General features: G+C 34.6%; 1 protein-coding gene across 1 annotated transcript; it reads left to right on the forward strand.

Moving 5' to 3' along the window:
- Window positions 1–147: 147 nt before the first annotated feature.
- LOC110864223 (putative nuclease HARBI1) lies at window positions 148–1,527 on the forward strand. The gene is made up of 2 exons (XM_022113243.2): window positions 148–328; window positions 395–1,527. The coding sequence occupies exons 1-2, from the start codon at window positions 148–150 to the stop codon at window positions 1,525–1,527; spliced, it is 1,314 nt and encodes a 437-aa protein (XP_021968935.1).
- The last annotated feature ends 9,476 nt before the right edge of the window (window positions 1,528–11,003 follow it).

Consider the following 11,003-nt stretch of genomic DNA (forward strand, 5'->3'; position numbering starts at 1 on the left):
CTAGAATTATTTAAAAAAAAAAAAAATTCATTTTAATCTATAAAATCACCCACTTTCACTATTATTTCCCCACTTTCAACCCAAAACCCTCTCACTTTTATACCAATTTCTCCCACTTTTATAAAAAAAAATATCTTTTTACTCACAATGGCTTCTAATCCTTGGTGGCCCTCGTCTTCGGATGACGAAGAGGAGATGTTTTTCGCAAACGCTGTACTACGGGCGGGACAGATTTTAATCGAAGAGGAAGAGGAAGAGGAAGAGGAAATGGAAGAAATTGGTGAAAATGTTATTACCACACGAATACGCATTAACAGAGACCGCCAAGGTTTTCATTACAAAATTTCATTGTTCTTATTTTTTTTAACTCGTACTTATATATTTTATACGACAGGAGCGCACGACAAATTGGTGAATGATTATTTTTCGGATGAGCCACTTTACAACGCCGACATTTTTAGACGCAGGTTCCGAATGAGTCGCCGCTTATTCACAAGGATTGCCAATGATTTGGCGGGGCTAGACCCGTTTTTCACGCAACGTCCTGATGCTCGTAATTATCAAGGGTTTACAACGTTACAAAAGTGTACTGCGGCCATTCGACAACTGGCGTACGGGACAGTGGCCGACGCTTTGGACGAGTATTTACAGATGTCGGCAAGAACTACGCGGGAATGTTTGTATCGGTTTTGCCATAATGTGGTGAAACTGTATAGCAAAAAATATTTGCGGAAACCAAACGCGTATGATGTTCAACAGTTGTACCAAGCTCATGAAGCAAGGCACGGGTTTCCGGGAATGCTTGGTAGCATTGATTGTATGCATTGGGAGTGGCATAGTTGCCCGACTGCGTGGCGCGGCCAATATACGCGAGGTGATCACGGATATCCAACCGTGATACTTGAAGCTGTGGCATCACAAGATTTGTGGATATGGCATTCTTTCTTTGGTCTCCCTGGTTCACTCAACGACCTCAACGTGTTATACCAATCGGCCATTTTTACCGATGTCGTTAATGGAACGGGACCGGACACACGTTTTACAGTTTCTGGGGTAGAGTACAGACGTGGGTATTATCTTGCTGACGGGATATATCCGTCTTGGTCTACAATTGTGAAGACTATTCCATATCCCGAGGACGAAAAACGGAAAAAATTTGCGAAGCGTCAAGAAGCGGCAAGAAAAGACATCGAACGTGCTTTTGGTGTCTTACAAAAAAAATGGGCCATCCTTGCACAACCGGCACGTGCGTTCACCCCAAAAAGGCTGCGTCTTTGTATGTACGCTTGCATTTTGCTCCATAACATGATTATTGAAGACGAGGGTCGGGCGATTTGTGAGTTTGATGAGAATGCACCTTGGGGGAACACTGTCCCGGTTGATCCCCCACAACAGGATTTAAACTCGTTCTCGCTAACAAACGACTTCACGCATGCAAACCTTCAACAAGATCTGGTAGAACATATTTGGAACAACGTTAACATGGTGGACGATGACGGAGCCGAAGGCGAAGACGAAGACGAGTAGTGTGTTTGTTTTAAATTTTAGAATTCGTAGGCTTTTTTTATTTTTTAGTTTCGGTTTTTTTTTTTTTAGGAAATGTAATTTTTTTTATTTTTATGTTATGAAATGAAATTATTTTATGTTGTTTTATATTGTGTTTTTTAAATTTTATAAAGATTTTATTACCTTGGGTTATAAAATTAAAACAAAAGAAATTATAAAATAATGAGGTGGGGCCCCATCCTCCATCCCCCTCCATCCTTCATTTGGCTCATCCCCACGAGCCGCCTACGTGGCGCCTACATGGAGGCTCATCCCCGTGGGGATGAGCCAAACCATACCCACTAGTCTCAGGATTCTTTCACCTTCCTCTGTTATATTTTCACTAAGGCTGCAACTCTGAATTTCCCATGTGATTTTGTTTATTTTTTTTCTTGCTTTCTTCATATTTTATTTATATGTTTGGTTACAATGTAACTTGCATGATTAATTTCGTTGTGGATAGTTATCTGTTTAGTCTTTTGTTTTAGTTATTGTAGGAGTGGTTAGTTAATAGTTTTTTTAATTATATAGTTGAATACTTGAATCACACAATTGAAAAGGTCAAACATCAATTTCACTATTTTAAACTTCCCCATAAAATATTATTGAGCTATAGAGTAAGTTGTAAGTATATTTTCAAGATGTATATTGTAATAGTTTTGTACATTTCAATACCATGAGTAAACAAGTTATAGAGCTACTTGAAATGAGTTTGTTAACTTGTTAAACGAGCTCGAATCTAAGATGAAATTTCTTTAATAAAGAGTTTGAGCTTCATACAATAATTTTTAAGTTTGATTAAGTAAAAAAATTACATAGTTCGTGGTAAGTTACCGGTATTGGATTTTCAGACGAGCAAGTCTCTCGTTGGAATGCTTGAATTCCTCTGGTAAAACAAGTGTTTATAACTCACAACTTCTTCAATCATTAACTATCATGCGATGAAGCTTATTACTATTCATTTTTTTCAGAAGAAATGTATAAACTAAACTTTGAAAAAAGTATTTGTAAGTTGATGTTGTTACTATATGTGACTTCCATTTTGTAAAATTACGAGAGATATGCAATGGTTTTGATTGTGACATAAAACCTGGTCGCTAATCAATTTTACGACGTGAAATAATGTCGCTATATCTGGCATGGGTTAATAAGATGGACTAGTTTGGTGACAGGTTTAAACCAAAGCTGCACCGCTTTGGCCAAACGGGCGTTTTGGGTTCAATTTTTACATTTTTGGCCCAAAGCTGCTGCGCCTTTGGGCCAAAACTGTAACTTTTGAAATCCAAAACGCCCCGCTTTGGCCAAAACGGGAGTTTTGGGGTTTTTAATTTTTTTAAAAATCATTTTAATTCAAAACGCACCTGTACTTGTCGTATCGTGACGTATTTTGCCATTACAATTCATTTTACGAAGTTTATGGTCTATACGGCACGTTCCGGATAAGTTCAGTCACATGTGTGGCCGTATTCCATGATTTCGTATGATTCTGTTTTGATTTCACTTGTAGTCCAACATGCCGTGTTGTATGTATACACGTCTATCGGATCAGTATTTGAAGTATTTTGTCATTAAATGTCGTATTATGATGTTTTTTGTCACTATTGTTCCGTAGTATCGCGTAATTTGGTCGTACGAGCCGTGTCGGTGACATTCGGTATCGTGACGTTTACCGTCTGTAAGTGTCGTATTATTGCGTAGATTGTCTGTAAGTGCCGTATTAGTGCGTAGATTGTTTGTTATGGCGTATGTCTCCATTATTCGTATTATGGCGTATTTTGGCCTTACGGGTCGTGTGGGTGAGATTCGGGCATGCATGACACATGATATAAGCGCATCTTTTGAAAAATAACAATCACAAACACACCTTTAGTATTATAACTGATTTAATAGGATTACAATTATATATACTTAACCTAAATCTTCAAGCTTTACGTGGATGAAATGTCCCCCGTCGACGAACACAACCGCAACCACTTGATGAGGTTCCTCAGCTTCATCCGGTACACTCACGTTATAAATCAACTTTAAATTATATATGTTTTATAAAAAACAAAACAAAAATCTACAACTTTTCAACAAAAAAAACACAACTAAACAACAAACCAACCCCCCATTTTTTCCACCAAAACCTATTTTCCCCCCCAAAAACAAACACACACCCAAACCTTATTTCCACACACCCCCCAAAGCACCGCGCTTTGGCCAAAGTGGGGCGCTTTGGTACCAAGTTAACAGACAAGGACTGACAGGCTCAGTCCTTGTCTATTGACTTTACACCAAAGCGCGACACTTTGGGGGTGTGTGAATAAGATTTGGGTGTGTAAATATCATGGTTCATGATTAATTGCTAAAAATATCAAACTAGTACAACTTACAGAAATATAAGTACGTGGTCCTCTATGAAACCGTAAGGTATCAGGTTGATTATCACTAAGGTGGTGTTTGTTTTTCTAAAAAAGATTTGCGCAGTCTTTTCTGTCTGCGTCGCACACACCACACGCAGACATTACCATCTTTAGACTGTTTGTTTTTCCAAAGACATTTCATTAAAAAAAGTCTGCACGAGCTCTTCTTGGTGCAGACTTGGCCCAACCACTTCTCAGATCTTCTAAGGTCTGCAGAGGGTTAAACACCACCACCCACTACCACCACCGTCCACCACCACCACCCACCGTCCACGTCCCCCACCCACCACCACCGTCCAACGCCACTACCACCGTTCATGCACCTCCACTAGTTTATTTTAGAAGTCTACATACGTTAAAAAACAAACAGCCTTCTTCTTGTATACTACATAGGTTTAGTCCACCTCTTCTTCTACAGACGTCTGCAGATGTGGTCCGCAGACTGCAGACATTTTACCTCTTAAAAAACAAACAGCACCTAAGAGAGGTAACTATTATTTAGACCTATCAGCTGAAGTTGCTGAGGCATTCTTGAAGCAAAACCCACAATGTTTCTCAAGGGCATATCTAAAGACTGATACAAAGTGTGATATTATTGTTAGTAACATGGCTGAGACCTTTAATGGTTACATTATCCAGTCCAGATCCAAACACATCATCAACATGCTTGAAGACATCCGGGTAGCAATAATGACTAGGCTCACAACCCAACAGGCTGAAATGGTTAAACAAGACTTGATTGTGGATCCATCATCAAGGAATGTATTCCAAGTTAGAGAGCTGGATGATGTTTTTGTGGATTTGAGCAGGAGAGCTTGCAGCTGTGGGAAATGGGATTTGAAGGGTATCCCTTGTAAGCATGTTTGTGCAGTGGCGGGTTTCTTAAACAAGAATGCAGAGGAGTTTATACATGAATGTTATCACAAGTCAGAATACTTGAAGACTTATGCTTACACCATTCTTCCATTGCCTAGTGAGAAGTATTGGCCAGATGTTGATTACCCTCTTGACCCACTTCCAATCAAGGCTGCTCCTAGAAGACCTAAGAAGAATAGAAGGAGAGACCCACACGAGAACCCTAAGAAACCAGGAAAACTGTCCAAACATGGTAATAAGATAAAGTGTAGCAATTGTAAGGAGAGAGGGCACAATAAGAAGGGTTGAACAAATGAGAAGAAAAGATCTGCCGAGGGTGTTTCTAATAACCCAAGGGGAAGGCCAAAGAAAGCAAGAGTTCAAGCGAGTCAAGGTTCACAAGCTGCTAGTCAACCATCCCAGGGTGCTAGTCAAAGGGGAAGGACAAAGGGTCATGCAAGGGGAAGAAGGAAAGGAAAGTGAAGCATGAAGACCTATATTGCAGTTTGTTTTGTGTTGGTATTAGTATTTATGTGTTTTGTATGCTTGTTGGTAGTTAATGATGCATGATGACTTTATAGTTCATGTATTTTGGTATTAGTGTGTGTATGGTATGTAGTAGTAAGTTTATCGTAGAAGACTTGGTTGTTCAGTTTGTGGATTTTGGAATGTAATGCAACTTATTATGTAATGCCAGTTTCTATATGTTAAGTTTGCAATTGTTCAGTTTTGTTAAGTTTGCAATTGTTCAGTTTATATATAGTCCAGTTTGTATGTGTCATTTTGTACATTTTGCAATTGTGCACTTTTGCAATTGATTTATAGTGCAGGTTGTTAAGTTTGTAAATGTCATTTTGTGCAGTTTTCATTTGTCCAGTTTTGTGCACTTTTGTGGTGAATTATCATCAACATGCAAAACATCAGTACATTAACACAAGGTCGAAAACATTTCATTAAGTCAATAACCATTACATCAACACCATACATTGACATTGTTAACCCTAAAATTCCCTCTTGTTGACACTAAAAACCAACCATATGGCCATAACTATTACAATACCTAACACAAATTTTAAGTTCAACTTGGACTTGTCCATTGAAAACTTATGTTTCAATTTTCTATTCTCCTCTTCTAATATCTTGTTTTGTAGCTTCAAATTTTCCATCTTCAAACCTTCATGATTGTCTGTAACATAATTGTTCTTAAAGACATTCTCCAAATCTTCCTTCCACAAAAAGAATATGCAGTCCATTCTCTAATCAACAACAATATGAGCACTTCAACGATTAAATTAACATGTAGGAGAATCTAAAGGAACACTTACTGGCCAGAGAGGGCAACCATAAAATTCCTTGCCTAATCGATCCTTCTTACGGCTTACTGCTCGAAGAATTGCAAGCATATCATGATTACAGTAGTCGTTTCCATCCAAATCTACTTTAAGGATTTTAGGGTTTTTGTTTAGGCAGTATGTAGAAGATGATCCTTCTTACGGCTTAATGTCTAATCGACATTTACTCAAAGGTGCTAAGTTAGGGTTAAATTGTTTATAAATAGGGGAAAATAGACATGTGTTGTACTATATTACACGTCACAGGCCACATAGGCATTCAACATTTTAATTTTTAAACACATAAGCATCCACGTCAACCACGTCACATTTAACTAAACCTCAGGGGGTAAAATTGCAGTTTACTCATAAATTAAATTCAAATGATAACTGACAAAGTTTTTTTTTTTTTTTTTTTTTTTTTTAAGGGCATCCAATGAAAACCTTTAATAAAATGTTATTTGAAGACACGATTAAAGAAGATGCCTTTTCTTGGGTTTCTAATCGGTCGAAGTTCAATTCGTTGAAATGGGGGAACTGGTTACACTTTAATGTTTTGGATTCGATGTAGTTTGTTTTGATGTTGTTCGTCTCGTTTTTGGGTTTGTAGTTTTGTATCCCAGCTCCTTGCTGGCTCTTTATATATATATATATATATATATATATATATATATATAAAGTGTTTTGCCGTTAAAAAAAATGTTATTTGAAATAGTAATATTCTCTTTCTCTCTTTCCATTCAATATTGTTTGTAAGCCAAAGATATAAATATTCTCATTGCCATATTTAGTATGTGAGCCTGCAACTCTCTTGAGGTTTTTGTCTAGCCAATAGTAATACAACCTCTTTTCTTTTTAACCAATAAACATCAAAAAGAAAATTCAAGTTTAAATTTTATATTCACGTAATATTCGTTCAATGGCATACTAGAAAAACGGGTGTGTTCACATATGCTCGAAAACAGATCCGATCTATGTGCCCACATATTATCCATGAATACATATCTTTAACGGCTATTTTGTTATAACTTTGTGTACATTTTGTACGACTTTAGAAACCTATTTTTGTTCGTTCATCTTATTTTAGACACACTATTGTATTTGGTATTGATCTTGAAATAATAAACCTTTCAATTTTCATTTCCTGACATATGAACTTATCTACTCATAATGATAACAACACTTATGTAAAACTCTTTTCAAAATCTACATCGTTGATTTCTGCAAGAGTAAAATGCCATTTTAGTCCCTGAGTTTTGACCAAAAATGACACTTTAGTCCAAATAGTTTTTTTTCTTCTCTGGATCCCTGACTTTTGCAATTTATTGCCATTTTCATCCAACTCTCTAACTCTGTTAAAAAACCAACCTCAACTAAGGGGTATTTTTGTCACTTTATATAGTTTTTAATTTTTCCTTTTCTCCTAATGCAAAAACCCTTTACTTTAAATGCATAAAATAAAATACTAATAAATCTAATATATACACAGACTGTCACTCTTCCCCCTCCCCGTCTCTCTCTCAACACCATAACCCTCCTACCACTGCACCACAACCCTCCGGCCACCACCACGATGACCACAAACACCACACCACCAGCTTTCTGCACCGCAAACCATCAGCTTTGAACATGTTTAAATCGAATATAATCATCCATCTTTTACAAATTTAATGACCTAAAATTGAAAGTGGTTTGAGGTTGCGATTGCACCAATGGTAACCCTTCGATCACCGGCAGTTGACTCCTTCCAGTGATTGAACAAGTTCGACTTTTTACGCATTTTATTTATCCAAATAGTAATCTTATTCCAAATTTCAAATATGTTTATTCTTTATTTGTATTCATTATTCTTTTATCTAGTATCCTGACTATTACATAAAAAATTACTCTCTCCGTCCCATTAAAAGTGTCTTATTTTGAATTTTCAAAGTCTTTATTTATAAACTTTGACCTTAAATAATTTTATTTGTGTTACATAATATTTGATGAAAGTTATATGATTTGAGTCTGTTTTTCAAGTGTTTTTATCGGGTTAATTTTCATCAAGTTTTATATAACACAAAAAATATATAATTAAAGTCAAAGTTTATAAATAAAGACTTTGAAAATTCAAAATGTGACACTTTTAATGGGACGGAGATAGTATAAGTGTATTATTATACATATAAATTTAGAAATAACGATAAATCGTCTTAGTAATAATACTATTTTAATTTCCATATATCCTTCTACTATAGATTATAAATATGTATTTTTAAACTAAATTATAAGTATATTATTATCCTTATAAAATATATTATTATTATTATTATTAAGATACTTATAATTTAGAAACAACTATGAATCACGTTTATGATACTATTTTAATTTCCACCCTTCTACTATATATATATATAGGGTGGAGTTATTGTAAAAAAGACTAAAAGTGTGAGAAAGGTAAGAAAGAATCTCCACCATTAGATCTAAATTAATTAAAAAGGGTATGATTGTAAATGCACTAACAAATTCAAAAATGGTAATCCTTAATTTAAGGATTTGGAGAGAGAAAATCCTTGATTTAAGGAATTTTAACCGTCCATAACTTCATTCATTTTAATTTTTTTGCATCATTCACAGAATCAGAGCATCTTCACCACATGGTGTTTTAAAAAAAATCATAGTTCAACTCATGGTGTTTTTATCTAAGACCATTCAGAAACAAAATAACACCATTCAGAAACAAAAAACACCATCCAGTAGACAAAAAATAACATCATTCAGTAAACAAAAAAAAAACACCATTCAGTAACTAATATAACACCATTCAGTACAAGAATATAACACCATTCAGTACAAGAATATAACACCATTCAGTAAATAAATATAACACCATTCAGAAAAAGAAAAAAACACCATTCAGAAACAAAATAACACCATTCAGAAAAGAATAACACCATTCAGAAACAAAAGAATATCATTCAGTAAAAAATAACACCATTCATAAAAGATAACACCATTCAGTAAAAAATAACACCATTCATAAAAGATAACACCATTCAGTAAAAAATAACACCATTCAGTAAAAAATAACACCATTCATGAAAGAATATAACACCTCTATATCATCTTCTTCACTTCCGGCGACTACCACCATCTTCGTCACACCACACGTCCACAACACAGCCAGTTCTTCATCACATGCTACCCTAAATCACCATTCGATCAGTCTTCTCACACAACATACAACATAGAATCCGAATTTCAAAGAATTGCATCAATCATCGAAGGTTGCTTATTATTTTCCATGGATACATAGTTCTCCGACTTCGTCGTCCGACTTAATCTCCGGCGACCCTCCCAATATCAAACCCCCAAACCCTCTCCGAAGAATCCCAGATGGCGTACGACCTTTGATTGCGGCGGAAATGGTGGACATCAGATCTTCGATTCCATCGCGAAACCCTTGACGACTACGGTATTATTTCTCCTCTGTGTTTCTTCTTCAGATTGATTGATTGATTATGAGAGAGATCTTTGATCGTAGATGGAGATCATTTGGAGAGAGAAAGAGAGATTGTAGGGATTTTGATTTACAGTTTCTATTTTTGAATGGATATAAAGACTTTATTACCCCTAGAATTTTCAATTCAGTCCAAAAAATAAATCAAATTTTACAATTTGGTCCCTATTAATCTCAACCATTAGATCAAAAGATCTAATGGTGTAGAATCTTTCTTACCTTTCTCACACTTTTAGTCTTTTTTACAGGATCCTAACTCTATATATATATATATATATACTAGATTATAACCCCGTGTATTACACGAGTTGAATAAATAAACTTTATATATTAAATAATAAAATAATATATTTTTAAAAACCTTCTTTATTGCACGAGTTGAATAAATATAATTTTATATATTAAATAAGGTAGAGGATCCTGTAAAAAGTGCTCAAAGTGTGAGAAGTGTAAGAAGTGTATTATAACACTATATATAATACTATATAACACCATATAAACACCGTATAACAATATATAACACCATATAATATCATATAACACTATGTAAAACTATATATCATTATATAACAAATATAACACTATAGGTTGTCTGATAGCATGTCTATTATAGGTGTATAGTGTTATATTTGTTATATAATGATATATAGTGTTACATAGTGTATATGGTATTATATGGTGTTACATATTGTTATACGATGTTTATATGGTGTTATATAGTATTATATATAGTATTATAATACACTTCTTACACTTCTCACACTTTGAGCACTTTTTACACTATCCTTACCCAAATAAATAATAAAAAAGTTATATCTATAAGAACAATATTGTAGGGGGGATAGTGCACGGTCCTCCCAACCGCCGGAGTGATCTCACTCCGGGAGTCGCTACCCGACCAAGCTAGCTCCGCGGTAACTTCCATATTATAAGTGTATTATTATACATATAAATTTAGAAATAACGATAACTCGTCTTAGTAATAATACTATTTTAATTTCCATATATCCTTCTACCATAGATTATAAATATGTATTTTTAAACTAAATTATAAGTATATTATTATCCTTATAAAATATATTATTATTATTATTAAGATACTTATAATTTAGAAACAACTATGAATCACGTTTATGATACTATTTTAATTTCCACTCTTCTACTATATATATATATATACTAGATTATAATCTCGTGTAATTGAATAAATAAATTTTATATATTAAATAATAAAATAATATATTTTTAAAAACCTTCTTTATTGCATGAGTTGAATAAATATAATTTTATATATTAAATAATAAAAAGTTATATCTATAAGAACAATATTGTAGGGGGGGGGATAGTGCACGGTCTCCCAACCGCCGG

This window comes from Helianthus annuus, chromosome 6, assembly GCF_002127325.2.
Source record: "Helianthus annuus cultivar XRQ/B chromosome 6, HanXRQr2.0-SUNRISE, whole genome shotgun sequence".
Classification (NCBI taxonomy): Eukaryota; Viridiplantae; Streptophyta; class Magnoliopsida; order Asterales; family Asteraceae; genus Helianthus; species Helianthus annuus.

Bases quoted from the DNA above. Each gene is read 5' to 3' on its own strand.
- LOC110864223 (XM_022113243.2), top strand. From the start codon at position 148: ATGGCTTCTAATCCTTGGTGGCCCTCGTCTTCGGATGACGAAGAGGAG. The intron at 329-394 runs GTTTTCATTACA...TTTATACGACAG, and splicing joins CATTAACAGAGACCGCCAAG to GAGCGCACGACAAATTGGTG.